Raw genomic sequence first — 20,233 nt, 5'->3', positions numbered from 1 at the left:
CGTCAAAGAGACCAGACGCGAAGAGTAGATGAGAAGTTCGAACCAGCCCTGTACTGGACCAGGCGGACCTGCTGAATGAGGCAGAGCCGCGGGGAAACATCCCGGGTTTGGGCACTGAGCCAATAGCAACGGAAACCAAGGCTGGGCCGGCCACCTACAGGCAACAAGGACTACTCCCCCTGGGAATGTCTCCAACCGAACCAGAACCCGAAGCAACGGCTGGACCGGGAGGGAAGAGGTACAGGTAACCCCACCTCGACCAGTCCTGCCGAAAGTCATCCACTGCGAACGCCTTGCAGTCGAGGAAGGGCGTCACATAAATCGGGAGACACCGAGACCACGCCGACGCAAAGAGGTCCACATCTGGGAGATCGTACGTCTGGCAGATCGAATGAAACGAGTCGTCGTCGACTGTCCACTCCGTGGACAGGGCATGGAAGCGTGACAGACCGTCCACCAGAACGTTGGACACTCCCCGGACACGAACCGCACGGAGAGCCAAACCCCGAGAATCCAGCAGACGAACCACTTGAAGAGACCAACCCCAAAGAGCCAAGGACCGAAGAGAACCCCCGCAGTTCAGGCAATGAACCACTGGAGAACAGTCCGAATGGAGGCGAATAGTCGATCCCTGAGCAACCCAAACCCTTCGAAGCGCGAACCAGACTGCCGCGAACTCCCGAACCGTGTTGTGAGCTCGACGGAAGGACGGACTCCACCGTCCCTGGCCTGCCTGGTAAGCACTGGCCACAAAGCCCCAGCCGAGAGACGACGGGTCCGTGAAAACATCCAGCGAGGGCTCGGGAAGGCGCCAAAGCACCGAACCCCGAAGAGGAAGCCAGTGACACAGCAACCGACACAAGGCCCCCAGAGGACGAACCTAATGATTGCGAGAGAGGTGGAAGGGACGTCCCGAAGGAACCAAAACAGACGCGGAAGCCAAACCTGACCAGGCGGGTAGACTAGCACGGCGAAGTTCAGACTCTCGCATAACCGCTCGAGCAACCGCCGAGTGACCTGGGACCCCCTCAGAAACAGCAGACGGTGGTCCTGCAGCCGCAACAATGCCTCTGGAGGGAGAGACAAGGAAGTGGTCCGAGAATCCCAAACAAGACCCAGCCAGGTCCGAACCTGGGACGGAACCAGATGGGACTTCCTCCAGTTCACCAGGAACCCAAACCTGGCGAGCTGGGGAAGAACCATATCCCTGGCAAGCAGACAAGCTGACCGACTGGGAGCACACACCAGCCAGTTGTCGAGGTAGGCCAAAACCCGAACCCCTAGAAGACTCAGACGGGTCACCACAACCCGGGTCAGACGCGTGAAAACGCGAGGTGCCATTTTCAAGCCAAAAAGTAGGCATCGAAAACGGAATAGGAACATGCCAATAGGCATCCTTGAGGTCCAGGGACACCATCCAGGCACCCAGCTCCAACAGAAGCCAGACCTGAGACAGTAGTCATCTGAAAGGAGGGGCAAGGAATCCAAGGGGTTCAGACGGGACAAGTCCAGAATGAACCTCAGATCCGCACAGTCCCGTTTTATTGGAAACAGACGGGGAAACCTACCTGAGGGATGTAGTCGTTTTGACCACGCCCAAGCGCACCCACTCCAAGATGACTTTACAAAACGCAGGAGAAGAAACCTGCCCTGTTAGCCCCAATCCCCCCAAAGGAGGACGAGTCGCCCAATGCCACCGCAGGCCGGATGACACGACCGAAAAGGCCCACAAATCGTGGGACCAAGCGCGAGCAAACAGAGCGAGCCTCCCCCCCCCATCGCCCCGTCAACGGGGCGAACCGCAAAAGGGCCGACGCCCCTTACGAGAACCCAAACGTTGAACAGGGCAATCACCGTGCTGACCAGATGACGCTGGCCCCGAAGGGAACAACTGCTCAAACTGGCACCAATGGCCCACCACGACCAACGGAACCCGGAACCCTGGCACGACCCCTCCGAAACTGCCGAGAACGACCACTTTGGAGAATCAACAAGTCCGCCATAGGACAACAACTGGATGAAGCCGCATGCAGAAACAGAGACCGCAGTCTCTGCAAACAGCAACGGACAAAACGGAGACGAAAACCTAAGAGCCAGGGCCCAAGCGGATTGCAAAGAGAGGGCGAGCACATCCTGATGGCACACGAGGCGAGAAGCAAAAAAAACCAGACACCGCTTCCTTCAGGATGGGCGCAAAGAGCTTGAACAGTGCAGCCGATGCCCTAGATGCCAAAGTCAGCACCCCAGACGAAGGCCCTTCACTCAACGCACCCACATCCTCCTCAAGCCAAGCAGAAGACGGTTCGAGAAGGGAAAAGGAATGCAAGACCAAAGCCAAATGCCCACGGGAGCGCAACTCCTCTGCAACCAACGAAGCCGAAAGCTGAGGAACCTGAACATGAAGATGGAAAAGGCCAACATCCCGAGAAAGCACGGGAGCGAACAAGCACCCATTAAGGTGCTCAAACTCGCCCCCAAGTAAACCTGCAAAAAAGTAGAAGTTTCCCGCCAATCAAGCATGCGGGTCTGACAGAACCCATGCCACGCCCCCAATGAAAAGAAAGGACAGTCTGCCAGCCAGGAAGACTCTGGAACCTACAAACACAGCCAAAAAACGGGAAGAAGAACCGAACTCAAATGAAGACGGATCCATTGCAGAGGCATAACCCGGGTCTCGCAAGAGGTATGCAGCAAGAGCTTCCCGAGCCACCTTCGCGGAGATACAGGAAGTAGAAAACCTCTGGAAAGACAGATCCGAGGTACCCAAAGGTGCCCGGAACCGAACCCGGGGAGGAGCCAAACCCAAATCATACTCATACAAGGAAGGGGGGTAAGAAAATCCCTTCCCCCTGCAACCCGCGAGGGAGACAAAAGCACCCAAGCGGGATCACACGGAGCAAAGCCCCCAGGTTAACTCCTGCCCAGCCCCCAGGTTAACTCCTGCCCAGCCCCAGGATTCCCCACGTTGGGACCCGGGGCAGAGCCGTCCTCCAAACCCTCTACCCCTAAAGAAACAGTCGAGTCCAAGGGAAAGGCAGACAAGAAGGGGGTCTGCTGGTGGGACCCAGAAGCCTCGGCAGGAGGAACTGGCTCAAATGCCTCCGTCCCCGACCCAGATGGGGCAGCCCCAAGTGTCATTACCAACTAAACCCTGTGCCGAGGCCGAAACCCTCAGACGTTTTGGAGCCAGACACAGGAGGTGGGGGGGGGGGGGGGAAGGTGCAGGAAGAACTACAGGGGAAGGACCTGGGGGCGCGGCAGGAGCCAAAGTCAAAGCGACTAACGTCCCCAGGTCATGGTCCCAAAAAACCAAAACGGGGCAGCCTCGGGGCATACGGGTGGGAAACCAACCTAGCGCATTGCAATAACCTAAACCTAACATGCAACGCTGATGCTGCCTGTACCCTAACAGGAACATCCTCAGTAAAACTGGAGCACAAGCAGAGAACATGACTCGCAAGACTCCGGGTCAAAGGTGTCGTTAACCCAACAGGCAGCATGACTGAGGCAAAACAGGCGATTGTCACCGAGACAAGGGCACACTGCAACCTTCAAACCCGCACAAGGCAGGCTGGAACTCTGGGAGACGCATCCATGAGTCCCCGAGCCCCGACAGGGGTTTCCAGGGCCCGTAGGGTAACAACTATGGGAAGCCCGGGCACGGTGTTGCTAACCGGTTAAGAAACCCAAACAAACAAGGGTAGATGATAACACTGAAAATCCCCTGGGACGTGTACAAGCACGGGGGCCTAGCACAGAGCCACCAAAACAATATCATTGGAACTATAAACCCACGAGGCAGACCCTCCACCAGACAAACAAAAACAAAAGAAAAATCCTGCAAAAGTACACCGTCTCCAGAAGCAACAAGAACCGGTCGCCGCTTAGGTGGCAGGCCACGCAACACCTTGACGCCCTAACCAGCACACCACCACTCCCTACCCAAGGTCAAACAAGGGCCCCCCCCCCAAGCCCCAGCTGGCCCCAAGGGCGAGGCAAATGCAGAGCAGCAAGAACCCCTACGGGAGCGGTTCCCGAACGCCCCAGAGAAGATAACCCTGACACGCAGGGGCAGTACTCACAGGGGGCCTAAGGAAGGAAGCCCTTAAGCGCATGCAGCCCCGGCACTGATGAGGTACTCCTGGCCACCGCACAAAGACAGCAGAGAACACCACACGAGGCAAACACCGCCCAGGAATTTAAGACCAGAGAAGCGTCTATCCCGGTTGACACTAGCTTACGAACTGAAGGCAGCCGGCGCGGTGAGGTCTGGGGCCCTTCCTCCCCCTCCCTTGGAGGGGAGGGCTGCGCTGACAGCCGGCACGGCAGTAAATCGATTGATTGTTTCCTTGGGATTGTAGGGAGTTTCTACCTCTGTTCGGTTTTTTGTTGTTTTTTACCATGTGGGGTTTGTTTTGTTATGCTTACCTTTCTGGGTGCCTGACCCCGGTCGATGGCAGATAAGGAAAACCCCTAACAATAATGGGGTTTTCCAGGGCCATTTTTCCCTGAAACCTCTCTGAAGGGGCCAGGTTCTGGCGCTGGTCCCTGGTAGGTCTGAACTCCATAGCTAATGTCCCGGTCTAACATAACATACATTAGCCCGATAAGCTCCAGGGAGCCGTAGGGGTTCCCCACAGAAAATATCAAGACACTGTTGACACATCAATGGACATGTATTACCAACGGATTTCAATTTTAGGGTTTTAAGTATTCATCAGAATCTTACTGCACAATTTGTCGGTGCAAGCAGCCGAGCCATTAATGCAGGTGCACCAGTTACAGTTGTCCATTTTCCATCTAGAGCCGTCAACACACATAGGCTCCCCAGGTGGGTGCTCATAATCTGTATGAAAAAATATTTTAGAAAAAAGTAAATTACTTTGCAAATAATAATAAAATGCTGAATGTGATTAGTGGCTTCATAAAAAGCTACTATTGAATGTAATGAAATGCCCCTTTCTGGCATGTCCTTGGTGTTAGCTGCCAGCGTTGTTCCCACCCAATTCAATCCAAGCTAGGCCCTTATAAGCCACTACATGTCTCAAAGGGACCACCTTGAGGTTACCTAGAAGGTGATTTCGGGGCTTAACAACCCTGCGACCTAGTCGTCGACCAGGCCTCCTCGTTGCCGAGGTGGTCAACCAGGCTGTTGGATGTGGCTGCGTGCAGCCTGACGTACGAGTAACAGCCTGGTTGATCAGATATCCTTTAAAGGTGTTTGTCAAGTCCTCTCTTGAACACCGACGGGTCGGCCAGTTATGCCCCTTATGTGTAGTGGAAGCGTGTTTTGGCCTGTGAAACTACAGGCCAAAACCTGGCCCCCACCTCTGTAGAAGACTTAGGCACAATGGAAACTAAATCCCTGTAGCAAAAGTATTGTACATATCATACTGGCTGGAGTTATTGCTGTAATAGATAGATGCTCACTTCATTATTACCATTTTTATGACCGACATATCATCAGTGACTCGTGTATACAGGTCGGTGTAATGTACAGTACTCGTATTTCCTCTGTTCTAGCTCTAGTTTATATGCAGTTTGCTTACTGTTTATCAAGATAAAATAAGATTACCTTATTGTTAAATAAGATAATTTATTTAATGAACGCGAGGCATCTAGAAGTTGTATTTGTAGTGGAAGTAGTTGTTAATGTTGTAATTATAGCACTGGTTCCAGTGCTTATCCATGTCTACAGAGCAAACTAACTTGAGGGGCCCCATCTCTGTTACTGTGGCTGGTGAATTTATACTTCCTGATGTTCCAGTAATGCATATACTGTACATGTAGCCGAGAGTCGTGTTTGCTTCTACCACCAAGGGCTCAACTGTATTTTATGAAATGATTAGAAAATACATGAAAGTAATTCCTTACACTGCTTTGGTTCAATTGCATATCCAGTTTCTACCTATGCCAAGGGCTGTGCTTCAGAATAAGCTAAGCAAGTTACAGTTTAGGGCCTTAAGTAAAGGTGCGTCTATATCTAAATTGTGTGTTTTCCATTATTACATTTTTATTATAATTTATTAGGCAAGTAATGACCGTTTGTTAGGAAAGCAGGAAAGAAAATGCAAACCAAAATTGAAAATGTAGACCTGGGTAAATACTGGTTCGGTAACAGGGTTGTCGATTTGTGGAACCAATTACCGCATAACTTGGTGGAGGTGGAGTCCCTTGATTGTTTCAATGTGGGTTGGACATGTAAACAAGTCTGATTGGATGGTTATAAATAGGAGCCGCCTTTTATGGGCCAATAGGCCTTCTGCAGTTACCTATATTTTTATGTTATTATCTTTTCTTCCCCCATTATTACATTTTTATTATAATTTATACTTAAGTAATAATTTCTTGTTCAGAACAGCATTAAAGAAAATGTAAACTGAATTATTTCTTATATTTTATCAGTGTATGCATGTAATATTTCATCAGCTGCAACATTGTATCAGTTGAAATGGTTTATCAGTCTTATTTTTTATCAAAAGATCATTTATCGGTTGCAAATCTATGATTTCTGACACTTCATCAATGTTAATATGTTGTAGTTTGTAAATATTTTCAGACAATTACAACTTTACAAGAGAATTTTACTCACAGGAATTCAATACATTCATTCACTCTAATCACTAGGAGCTAATTTCTAGTACTATTTTCTTAAACAATAAATTTCTTTAAACTTGATAATTAAAAGAAAATACTGTATCTAGAAGGATCAAACAAAGCCACCCTATCCCCAACCCGCACTGATCTGTTATGCACCTGTTGATGTATTATTGTCAAGTTCACTTTTGCACAGCCTTATTCTCTGTTAACAATTACCATATAGGGCCTCTACAGCTTCCCATAGTTTAGGGCCTCACAAAGTATAACTCCAGACCTGGCTGTGGGCCCGACGACAAAAACCACAGTTGCTCCCCATTGATGACAATATTAAAGTACAGTACTGTATTGCATATACTATACTATCTCAGATTCAGATTCAGATCAGATTCAGATGTTTATTCAGGTAAGGTATATACATACAAGTGATGTTACATTAATGGATTGATATATAGATAGAGCTAGTACATACAATGCCTAAAGCCACTATTACGCAATGCGTTTCGGGCAAGAAAAACATTAATATCTAGAACTTAATACTAATTGAGCATAAAGAATAAAAGATGTTGAGAACAAATACAAATAAAGATAAAAAAAAAGGGGGAACATGACTGAAAAAGCAGCACAAATACAATAGGTTGACAAACAGTGTTGATTAAAAAAAAAGAAAAAAAAAGAAAATAAAAGAAAATAACAGACATGGGTTGACAATAGAGGAGTGAGGTAGATTACAGGGAATTTATTAGGTAGTGTTTAGTTTTTATCTTAAACTGGTTGAGAGAGGTACAGTCTTTAACATGGTTGGGAAGGTCATTCCACATTCTGGGCCCCTTGATTTGCAGAGCATTTCTAGTTTGATTAAGACGTACTCTAGGAATATCAAAACTGTATTTATTTCTGGTGTGGTGCTCATGGGTTCTGTTACAACCTTCTATGAAGCTTTTAAGATCAGGATTGGCATTATAGTTTAGCGTTTTATATATGTATAATACACATGAGAGAATGTGCAGTGACTTAATATCTAACATATTAAGAGATTTGAGTAGGGGTACCGAGTGATGTCTGGGGCCAGAGTTGGATATTGTTCTAATAGCGGCTTTGTGTTGGGTAATTAGAGGACGTAAGTGATTTTGGGTAGTAGAACCCCAAGCACAAATACCATAGTTGAGATAAGGATAGATAAGGGAGTAATAGAGAGTCACCAGAGCAGGGCGTGGTACATAATATCTGATCTTAGAAAGAATGCCGACAGTTTTTGAAACTTTTTTTGATATATTTAGAATGTGTCCCTGGAAATTCAGCTTGTGGTCAATGAGAATGCCAAGGAATTTGCCATCTAATTTGTTACAAATTTGGGTATTGTTTATCTCTGCACAATGTTCACTAGGACATCTGAATAATGCACACGTGTCATGACTAGGGACAGTCAAACTTTAATGTGAAAATGTTTTAATTTGCATAATGGAGAGTTAGTAATTAAAGACGTTGCTAAGGTGATATGCTGTATGCAAAATTAGAATCTTTAGATGCAAATGGGAGGCATTGTAAATATTCATAGCAAAACATAGGCAAAAATTAACAGGGTAGGCTAGGCTTATGGTGAACATCATTCTGTCTATTATTACTTCTTATTATACTGCATTACATATGAGAAATGATTGATTACCATGAAATATATAGTATTTCTGGTATCAAATAAACTTTGATAATTTATGCAAAATCTGCATACTGAAATTGGGTATTTTCTGGTTCCATTATAATCAATACTGCACCAGCGTATCGTGGTTATATGTAGCCATTTCTTCTTTGTAAATATAGTATTAACTTCTTATAGGTACTTTAGTTAGTCTTGCTTATATTACCTTTGACACACTCTTGGATGACAATTTTTACATTATTTGATTTGCTTATAGGCTGGGTTAGGGGCTAGGCCTGAAGGCGATATTTAGGCATTCATTATAGTTGACTGGCGTAATATAACATTTGCCCGAAGCACTGTTACATTGCAAGAATGTAAGAACACCAATGAATCTTTAGATGCAAATGGGAGGCATGGTACACCCATAACCCAATATACCTTCTTTTAAATAAATTTGTAAAACAAGGAGCAACAAAGAAATCTGGAGGAACAACTTACTGTCAGGACATCCCATTAGTGTGCATCCTGCAATGCCTGTTTCCCCACAAAAACACCAGTTGCACTCGTCCTTCCACCTAGAGTCGGGTGTGCACATAGCATCGTCAGGAAGGCTTCCATTAGGTACACTCTTCTCTGTAATAGAAAGGAAATCAACAATTCTTAATTTTTTATATGAAGTAAATTTTAACATAATACAAATGAGTAAGCATAGGTACACAATTATAGTAATATTATTAATTATTCCACAATATAATGTGAAACCACCCAATGTGTAATTTACATGGGTAAATTAATAATAAGTTTAATAGGGTGACCTCTAATACTAAAAGGAAGTTAACATATCTGAATTGTTAAAAAAGGTTATTAAATGATTTAGGCAAGTAATTCTTAATAATGAAAGGCACAGAGTTAAATATAGCTTAGGGAAGATAAGAAATTAGATAAGAAATTATACAATCCTATTGAGGCCCTGTACTTAGAGTATCATTGTAAAGGTGTTCTTTGCAAACCTGACAAAGTACTGAATTAATTTTGACCTTTGTAATCAAAAGTATTATTACACTAAGCATTAATCTTATAATCTATGAAATTACCTGCCAAATTCTGCACCTACATCTACCTCCAGCACGTTCAGGTACTGAACTGCAACTCTTAACTAGAACTTCCGAGCAACAGACTTTACAAAAATCAGTACTGCAGGACGAAGTTTGGCCATTATTTTCTTTCACCCGATGCCTTCGATCACCCAGGAGTCAAACGACTGTTGTGGGATGCAGCCTGGGAAATGTCTAGTTGTTACAGAAGGACCTCAATAAGCCCAACTGGCTTCTTGTCCCCAACTATGAAAACCAATAATTAAGAGATACTTTAATATTGCTCTATACCAACCAGACAGCTCGTAAGTTGATAAATTTCTCAGCTGCATAGGCATCTGTATACTTATGTCTATGATCACAAAAACCACTAGAATTAATCAAATGTGCACCTCCTGCCTTTAACATATTTGGACAAATATAACATCTCCAATAACCTTGGGAATAATTATTACCATATACATACAGTATTTGTTCAATTATAAAACCGCCACTAGAAACTGAAGAATAATTTCAGATTGCATGCCAGCTTAAAGTAAGTAACTAAGCTGCCAGTAACAGATTGAAGCATGGAAAAAAGAATCCCAAGGGAGGAATCATTCAACATCTCACCGAACATTATACAGTAGTAAAACCAATGCAACAGTTGTGTTAAAAATATATCTCACCTTGCAAACGTGTTCATTTTTGGAAATGAGTAATCGGCTATTCAAACAAAGGACTTCCAGTAGATTTAGTATACATGGACTTCATTTAAGTGTTTGATTATGTACCACATGAAAGATTGGGAAGGAAATTACAAGCACTTGGGCTAAATGGTAAAATACTAAGAATAGATAAAACAATGGTTAAAAAAAAAAGAATATATAATCAAGGAGTCATCCTAAATGGAAATGAATCCTACTAGAGAAATGTGAGTGGGGTACTGCAAAGCTCCATTTAGGGGTGAACCGTTTGTCATTTTCAGTAAAGACAAATGAGAATATTACAATTCGCATCAAATTTCTAGGCAACACCAGGATTTATGCCAAAATAGCAAATGAAAAATGATACAGAGGCCTTGCAAAAGGCTCTACATGAACTCCACAAATGGTTGGAAGACTGGCAAATGATCTTTAATACTGAAAAAAGCAATACCTTGCATGTGGCACACAGCAATGTACACTACAACTACCAAAACATTACCTTGCAACACATTGATGAAGAAAAGATAGACAATGTAAACATTAGTAATAAAAATGATGGAAAGTTTCTTGGCCTATACTTACACAAGAGACAACTTCAGCACCCACATACAACACATAACTAAGAAAGTCTAAAACAGTTGATATACTCTCCAAAATCAGATATTATGTACCCAACTGCTCTCATTTCTATATTATGCACTAATCTATCCCTATCTTAATTATGGTATCTGTTCATGGGGGGGGTTCAACCACTGCAAACCACCTCAAGTCCATCATCACTCGGCAAAAATCAGCTATCAGAATTATAACAAATTCTGCTTTCAGAAAACCCTCAGCCCTCTTGTTTAACTCCCTAAACATGCTAAACATAATCTCACTCCACAAATTCTCTTGTGTCAACTACATTTACAAAACCCTGTTCTTTAATGCAAATCCTGCTCTGAAACTCTCCCTGGACAGATTTAATAGGACCGCATTATCAGCACACCAGAAATAAATCTCTTTGATATCACCAGAGTCAAACTTAATCAGTGTAAAAACTATGCAAATAAAGGGACCCAGTCTATGGTACTCACTCCCTAATGAATTGAAAAGCTGTCCAACTTTTGCGTCATTCAAAAACAAAACTAAAAAGTACCAAATTTCATCTTCATAGTTTTTTACCTTGTTGCTTTAAAACTGCACTGTATCTATTGCTACTCAATCTCCCAATCTTTATGTACCCAATCCGAACATCTTTACCATTGTGATTATTGCCGTCTTATATGTGCTATCAATCTGCTGTATGGTGCCTATTAATCTTGTTTAAATTACCAATCAAGCTGTCAATGTAATCAGAGCTTTAATATACCAACATGCTTTAATATACTTACTAATTTCTCTAGTCTCATTTTTTTCTTGCAATGTATCTGTCATCATTTTATTAATTCTGCTAGAATTTACCTACTTAAAATTATCTGTTAGATTAAGGACCTGCCCGAAACGCTGCACGTACTAGTGGCTTTACAAGATTGTAAATACTATGCTATGTATTCTCACAAACCCAATGTACCTTCTTGTATATAAATAAAATAAAATAAAATAAAATAAAAAGGACCTTGGAGTCAGATTCCACCAGTCATTGAAAGTTGGCCAAGTGAAGGATGCAGTAAAATTAAAAATTCAAACCAAACCCTAGAATAATAAACTTTTGATGTCAAGGAAATGAAGGTAGTTATTCAGCTGTGGTGCACCCTAGCTTTGATTGTATCCAAGCATTGAGACCATTTTCAGAAAGACAACTATTCTTCCTGAAAGTTCAACACAAAGAAAAATCCTTCTTGAACCAAGTCAACACTCATACTAGGAATGTTAAAGAGCCACAGGCTAACACTGCAAACCAGACATGACAGGGCTGATCATCAAAACTAAAAATACTATACTGAAAAATTTGGAGGACATTTATCCAGACCATTGCTTTAAAAAGGTCAGATGTAATAAACAAGAAAATAGATTCAAAGCTCTAGCCACAACGCAAGAGAATAGGAGATGCTTTTCCACCCATAAGGTTATAAACCCATAGAACTGCCTACTCTCTCTAGCTATAAATGCCACAACACAGCTGCAAGTCAAAATTCAGTTTTGATAAAATCATCAGGACACGTGGGGAAACTTTTGACAAGCCTCCGAGTTCTTGTCGTCATCGACACTAGTGGCCCTCAGGTAAATTAAGATAAAATGTCAATGCTGGTACTCAAAAGTTTATTTGTAGAGTACAGTTGAACATGCATTGTCCTAAGGCAATTTAAGGAACTACCACCAAAAGACTCTTCCCGTATTTGAAGAGAATCTACAGTCAATCAAAATATAATAATAAATAATAATAACGATAAAATTACACGTGTGGTCGACTGCTAGCAAACTTGCCCTTAATATTTAAAATACTTTTGTAGTATAGAATTTGAAAATACACCTATAAATCAAGTGGATTCAAGAATAAGTAATACTCAATTTGAAAAAGAAAATGCTTTGACAGACAAATTTAACTTCAATAGTCATACAAAATATAACTTATAATTTTAAAGTGGCTACAGTTTTTGATGTATCCAAGGTAGTTTTGAGTTGCGTATCCCAGGTCCAAACATAGGAGATATGGAGATGCATCAACAGTAGTGTTATCAGGGCAGAGCAACATACATATACCTGTAGTAGTACAGTACTTAAGAGTACAAGTCACATAATTCAAATTTATAATTAAGAGTACACTGTACAAGTTTAAGATTATAACGTATGCTTATAACACCTACGTGTGCAACTTATTGTTATATTGAAGTTATTTTAAGAATGCATTTGTATTACTATAGATTATCAAATTATTATTATACAAACACCTAAAACGTTGGATGTTAAGACTACAATTTTGGAGGAATGCGTGTACCCTTAAGAATAATAAACCAAGTATATTTACCTGCATTTACCCGTTGACGACCAGATCTAGTGGCTACAGAAGGGCTCTGGCCTGCAAGAGAAATTTGTCTGCAAGGATCACCAAAAAAATATGGTAAAAAGTTTTACTATGATTTGAACAAATTTTGGATCAAATTCCAAACTCACAATAGTGAAAGAAACAGAGCCAGAATTTATATGAAGGCAATTGCCATCCTGAAAGAGGAAAGTGGAGAAATACATATGTATGAAGGTTAAAGAATATCCAAATTCAGCAAGGGTCCTGTGGTGCAGTGCCGAGTGCAGTCTTGTCACATGTGAAAGGTACCAGGTTTGATTCTCACAGTAGGACAGAAGCATTTGGAAAACTTATCCCTTCAGCTGATCCCTCTATTCCATCTATTTTGACTGACTGGTAGAAAACAACAGCCTTGCTAGGTCAGCCCTCAGAGCACCTTAGTGTGCTCTGTGCAGTTAAAGGCTTAATATCAAATCAACCTGCACACAGATGGGGGAGGGGGGGGGGGGGGGGGGGAAGAGAATGGGAAGATATATGGGGCACAGCCTAATGATACAGCTTAGGCAAGAGCTCATCACAAAGGTTGAAAGCCTTATTTCTGAACTTTTACATTTGGTTACCCTCTTCATTAAGGCATCCAAAACAGTAAATAAAAAAGAGGTAAGCTGGATAAAATGTTCACCCCATGCTGCAGAAAAACGTCAGAAGACTGCTGCAAAGGATGAACATGCCAGGACAAAGTGGAATCTGAAGTGATGGTGCAATACAAGCCAGACTCAATGGTGGTCACCACAAAAAGGGGTCAAAAGGTACACACTTAAGAACCCAATAAGGACATGTGCAGATAGCACTTCCTATGAAGTTGCCGACAGTGCCAGAAGCCCTGAATTCTATTATATAAAATGACAGAACAGTGAAAGTAACATACTTTTAATATGTTGTGCACTCCGTGGTGGTCTGTGGCTAAATGAGCTTAACCAGGAACTGTAATAGCTGGGAGAAATGCCTCAGTACATGGGAGAAACATATCATGATTGACATGAACAGTCCAAAAAGAAGGCCAGTAAATAGCACAGAAGAACTGCAACCAGGAAGTGTGTGATGGAACTGTAAGCATATAAACCATACCTGAACAACAATCCACCCTATCTTCTTGAGCGGTCACATCACCACCAAGCTGATGTTATAAATTGCCTGAACCTAACCAAACCGAGGACTCACGCATAGAAAATGTGACATCACAAATTTTGCGAACTACAATGAGTTTAGTACATCAGTTTTTGGCCTTGGGAGGGATTTATACATCAAAATGTGATATACAAGAGGATGGGTTGAACAATCACCACTTCCCTGCAAAAATAATGTCTCATTTATACAAGGAAACTTTGAATGGAATGGAGACGTGTGCAAGTACCCTCTCCTGAAACCACTATGCCAAAGAATCTAATGTGGCAATAGTTAAAGGTTTATTACACATTAATTTTTATAGTTGTACTGTATAGCAACCTAGCCCCCTGTCATTGTCAGTTATGATAAAGAAGGGATTAGAAGGACTTCCATACTAAAAAATTTTACCATTATAGTGCTTTGTTTTTCTATGATCTATGTCAAAGGATAGAGTGGCATCTTGAGGCAGTAACAATAGGTGTTCAGAAAGTAATTATTAAATAATGAATGGAAGTTACATGTACTGAATTCCTTCATTTTAAATGTGACAAACTAAATACTTTATACACATCTAGGTATATTTGCATGCATTATCAGCAACTTCATGAAAAGTTGTAGCTTATTCTTTAAGACCACACATTGAGTAGAGACCATTTTTAGAGGAAATTTGACTACAAGTGCTTGTTTACATGTGCTTAAAACCCATTCTTCCATAGTCTGCATATATAATTTTTATGAAGTACTATGTCTAACTTAGCATCACTGATTTCCCAAATAATTATTATTTAAAGCTTATACTAACCACATTCTTTAGTTGTGCACTGTGCCCGGCCATTAACACAAGAGCAAGTGTTGCAACCTTTGGTCCAAGTTGGCGATCCTTCACATTCACTGGTATTGACCAAACGATCCATAATAACTGTAATAGAAAAATTCAGATTACAGACGACTGTTTACTGTCAAAGATGTAAACTGTGTAGCAACTCTATTCAACATTTTCTACCGTATCAAGATTGGGTTAAACAGTAACCATTTGTCTTGCCTTGCCTTTCAGTCATTAAGTTCCAATACACAGACTGCCACACTGATAATATGTATCAATATTATATATACAGCTGTATAAACATCCATTAAACAGTCACAGCATGAGGTCTAAGCTTTTTTTTTGGTCTATTATTCTTTTAACTATTTCTGGGCTATTCTTCTTGGTGATTGACTCTCAATCAACCTTCCCGAGACTCACAGATGGTGACAACCTGGTGTCTCAATAGGCCATTGGATTTCCAATGCTTGTCTCAACAGACATAGGAAATCTGTTGAGATCTGTTGATTTGCTATGTCTGGATAAATTCTTCATTAAGAAATTTTATATTTTTCCTTCCAGCAGGGGCCTTACACTCAAGCCTTTATTTCTTTAACTTGCCTTACTGTTTTATTACCGTTTACAAGCGAGCCTCATGCTTTACCCCGTTTTCATTTCCTTTTAGTCATAGATGCTGTTGTGTCATCCTCTTCTCACCTTCTTAGGGGGATAGGGGGGGGGAATTCTTTCTAGAAAGGATCAATGTTTATCCATACCCGCTTTACACCTTTCACGTCCCTCGTGCTCTGTCCGGCTGTGGCATTGTCTTATATCTCTTTCTTGGAGGTGGACTCTGGCCCTGCAGTCAATGGGTTCTTTTTGCCACCATAGGTAAGCCCCCCTCCTTTTCTAGTTGCCATTACTGTATATGACTTCTGTTTGAGGTTATACCTAATGGAGTGACATTGTAGTGCATCTCAAACTATAAACATTTAACTTGTTAAAAAATATTTCTGAGCAATTCATGTTGCTGCTCACTATGGATGCAAATGAGATCTCGGCATTCATAACCATGTAAAGTGTTTGACATCTCAAAGGTTGTTTAAGGTCACTACTGTACATAAACGTTAGTTAGGTCCACAAAACAAGAAGTTCGTCAAGCAGATCATCGAGGACGCCGATGATTGCATGCCAAGCAGTGTTGGATGCTTGTGTGTGTCGAGCTCACTCATCGACTGCCACTCTGCAACCGATCCGATGTCAGTCAACAGCAGAGTCAGCAAGCTTGCAGATGTTAGTAACCCACAGTGTAAAAAAACACGCCCACGACCAGACCATCCCAAGCAGAGGAGCTGTATACATCCACTTTTGGTAGCTAGTACGTGGCCCAGTTGAGAATATTTATATTTCATAGTAAAACAAAGAAAAGGCCAAGGCTGTTTTGTACTGTGTTCCCATAACAAGCAAGCTACAACCCATACACCACAATCCTAAAAAAAAAAAGGGCTACCTCACAGGCAGCTATCCTAAGTCTATACCTTTTCCTAATCGGTTCTCAAGATGCTAATGATATAATCCTCAAACTTTAAACTAAATTGACCAACCTTCCCGAGATACCAATCGTATTTTTATAAAAAACCAGCATTGAATGTAATGAAATGCCATTTTCTGGCGAGACCCGGAGGCTCCCAGGAGCTATTGAGCTGATATTAGTTAATATTAGTACAGGGGCTTCAGTCATATCGAGTTGTCATGACTACTGGGGACCAGTAGCCAGAACATGGTCTCCTCAGAGAGGCAAAGGGAGCATTAGCCTATGAAACTCACATGTATGAAAGTATTCATGTTTGCCATCGACCGGGGTTGAGCACCAAGAAAGGTAGGCACTTTAAAACAGACCCATCCTGGTAGAAAGATTGCAACCCAAGACCGAACAGAGGCTAGAAACTCCCCCAAAGAAAAATGAGCAACATGTTATCCAGCACGATGCTGGAAGTTGAAGTTATCAACAAGGAATATGGTAGTTTTAATTTATGAATCTTCTTGAATGTTTTAACAAACATTGCTCGTCATTTGTACTAAAAAAAAAAAAAAGTGTGAAAGTTGTAGGTCAATGTGTGTTGAAATGAAGTCAAGAAAAAATAACTCCCCCCTCCCCCCAAAAAATATTATATAGGGATGAGGATAATGGAGTTAATAAGAATAATAAGTACATTTTATATAAGTGAGGCCTGCATCTGGTCCCCATTCATCAATACAACCTAAAGAGACAAATAAAATGGAGTTTTAAAATCTGTAATTTTGCCCCCCCCCCCAAAAATAAATAAACGTCACAAGTTCTGCCACTTGTGGCTGATTTACATGTTGATCAATTTTGTTCTATCTTGACATCCTTTGTGATGGGTAAGCATTCAAGATGTAGAAGCCACAACAATACAAAAAAAAAATCCCCTTAAAAAATAAAAATTTTGGATATGGTGGAAGTAACATATTGGCGTAGGGCAATGTATTTATTTATTTTATTTTTTTGAGATATATACAAGAGTTGTTACATTCTTGTACAGCCACTAGTACGCGTAGCGTTTCGGGCAAGTCCTTAATCCTATGGTCCCTGGAATACAATCCCCTGCCGCGAAGAACCATTTTTTCATCCAAGTACACATTTTACTGTTGCGTTAAACAGAGGCTACAGTTAAGGAACTGCGCCCAGTAAATCCTCCCCGGCCAGGATACGAACCCATGACATAGCGCTCACGGAACGCCAGGCGAGTGTCTTACCACTACACCACAGAGACTGCAAACATTTACAGTATATGATAACAAAATATAGTATAATAACATACTAATTATTATTTGAGTTACGTAATACTCAACAATGATAGAAATGCACCAGCTGTGTTCAGTTCAAGTATGTGTATTGAGACAAGAAAAAATACATCACAAAGGGATAGAGTAGCTTAGGCTATTTCTGCGTATCCGCTTTGTGGACCCTCCTTATTACTATTCTGTGTGTGTCGGACATATGCCTGCATCTCTATTATTGCATTATCCCTCAGTTTCATTTAATAGGAGCTGTTCTCTTTATAATTTTTTTTTCATTTAGAATCTTTCTTACATATTGGGATGAAATTTTAACGAAGCTGATGCCAAATAATTGAAATTAACATTTTCAAGTAATTTTAATACAATTCAAATTTTTTTTCTCCCAGCCCTTTAAATATGTTCAGCATATTTAAAAAAAAAATATCTTAAGAGTAGACAACATATAAAATAATTACTAATAACAGTTATATCATGTTTCTGAAAGCATCCATTACCAAGAGAAAACGTACCTTGTGGGCATCCCTTACGAGTGCAGCTTCCTTTCCCATTAATACATCGGCACCAGTTGCATTCAATCCTCCAGCGGGTGGTGTCGGGATCTCCAGAACACTCCGTTTCTGTGATTGGAGGAAAACGCATGCATAGAGTGGGGGACTTTATTTGTTTAATAATAATAATTTTATAATTATAATAATTATAACATATTAATATTTAATAATGCATTTATAATAGTTATATTAACATTTATAATATTTATAATTGTGATGACATTTATACAAATATCTTTATAACAATATTGTAATAATTATAGTAATCTTTTATAAAGCAATTATAACAGCAATTACAATAACATTGTAATAATACCCATAATATAATTTATTTGATCTATAAGATTTAAGTTCTTTAATTGTTTAATAGTAGTAATAATCATAAATAATTAATAGGGCTATCATAAATAATCATAAATAATTAATACAGCTGTCGGCTGGCCCTGCCGGCCGACAGCCTCCCTGCTAGGCCGTCTTCTCTCTGCTGGCTCCTGTTCTTCTACGTCTCGTTAATGCCCTCGAATCGATAGCTCTCCGAGTATATATTGGGGAACCTAGTGACTAACTCCGCCCACAAGTAGATAGCCTCAGGCACTCTACCAAACCACTCCTTAAACGTCGGCATGTTTGAAGGCTACCAGGCTCCAATTATAAGATTAGCAGAAGCAAGGTGGAATTCGCATGATGTGACCTCGGGTCACTTGAGGTCATCAACGCTTAGAGGTGTGAATCTCAGGTCGACCAAACTGGCGCCTTCTCAAATCCTTGTCTGTGACTCGTGTATCTCTATGTATTTTAAATACAACTAAACCAAACACCTTACAGTGTTACAACTTCCAGCACGTGACCTCACCTGGCCAATCAGGTGCCAGAAGCGTCACGACGTCTTGGCGGGAAACAGGATGGCTCGGCACAGTCTTGTGCCCCCAAAAGGCGCAAGCCCCTTGCATCATCAAACTTAATTAGCTGACCATTTTACAGCCAGCATCATGCTCCATGCTTTCCCTCACATGAAAATGTTCCCTGAACATCAGAGAATATTCAGGCTACAGAGATATGAGTCTTCTAAGCTGGGAAGGAAGAAATATAGGGGTGGGACACCTTCACACTAGCTAGTTCAACACCACGAGTACCATTTTCATGTTTACGAATGATCTCTTGTGTTCCCTCTATGGTCATTCTTACATGTGTTTTCATATGTTGAGCCTTACCACTGACTTTCTTGGGACCCATGGCATGATATATAATAATCTACGTGTTTCAACGAATATCGTTAGTCGACGACACTATCGTAAGTCGAATTGCATTTCCCGACCAAATTTATGTCGTAACTCGAAATTGTCGAAAGTCGGGGCAGTCGTAAGTCAAGGTGCCACTGTATAATGTTAATAGTAATAATATAATTTATTAAATCTATAATAGATTTAATACATTCATTACAACTAATAATTACATGTTCATTTATATAAAATCAGACTAATGGATTTACGAAGGGGATTAGTTATATTAATCATGGTATTAAATATCGTAAGACTTTGCGGGTTCCTGCGGAACACCGAGAGGAGGGCGTGTGTTTGAAGACTAAGGCATGGGGAGGCTGGACTCCTTTCCACAGAAACTTCATCACTTTTGCAAACAATGTCCATTTTCTTCGAACTGAGTAGCAAGTACCTGTATGCGCTTTGCTACCTTCGTTCCTAATAGGATGCAAGAAGGAAATAAATTATCACTACCATTCCCTATAGTTATTACTAAAATTTGAACATCTGCATCAGCCAACACGTTTAACTAATATATCTACTCGTTTTAAGCGATGTACTTAAAATTGACTGTACGTTTAATAAATTTTAAACCTTTACAAAATTTTTATGAATACTATCTCCACTATTATGTTAGCATATGAGTTCACCCAAAACAGTTTCAGTTGCTTTAT

The 20,233-nt window shown here is 41.4% G+C and overlaps 1 protein-coding gene across 5 annotated transcripts in view; it reads right to left on the bottom strand.

Annotated features, from left to right (window-relative positions):
- Positions 1-20,233, bottom strand: part of LOC123762751 (kielin/chordin-like protein) — a 95,739-nt gene that overhangs the window by 58,102 nt on the left and 17,404 nt on the right. For all 5 annotated transcript variants that reach the window (XM_069332342.1, XM_069332345.1, XM_069332344.1 and 2 more), the window contains exons 2-6: positions 18,262-18,369; positions 14,930-15,046; positions 12,964-13,014; positions 8,735-8,869; positions 4,730-4,846 (exon numbers count right to left, since the gene is read on the bottom strand). In XM_069332342.1, coding sequence (XP_069188443.1) covers positions 4,730-4,846; positions 8,735-8,869; positions 12,964-13,014; positions 14,930-15,046; positions 18,262-18,369 — 528 coding nt within the window. The remainder of the gene's footprint in view (positions 1-4,729; positions 4,847-8,734; positions 8,870-12,963; positions 13,015-14,929; positions 15,047-18,261; positions 18,370-20,233) is intronic.

This window comes from Procambarus clarkii, chromosome 27, assembly GCF_040958095.1.
Source record: "Procambarus clarkii isolate CNS0578487 chromosome 27, FALCON_Pclarkii_2.0, whole genome shotgun sequence".
Classification (NCBI taxonomy): Eukaryota; Metazoa; Arthropoda; class Malacostraca; order Decapoda; family Cambaridae; genus Procambarus; species Procambarus clarkii.
This window is presented reverse-complemented; position numbering and strand designations above follow the sequence as displayed.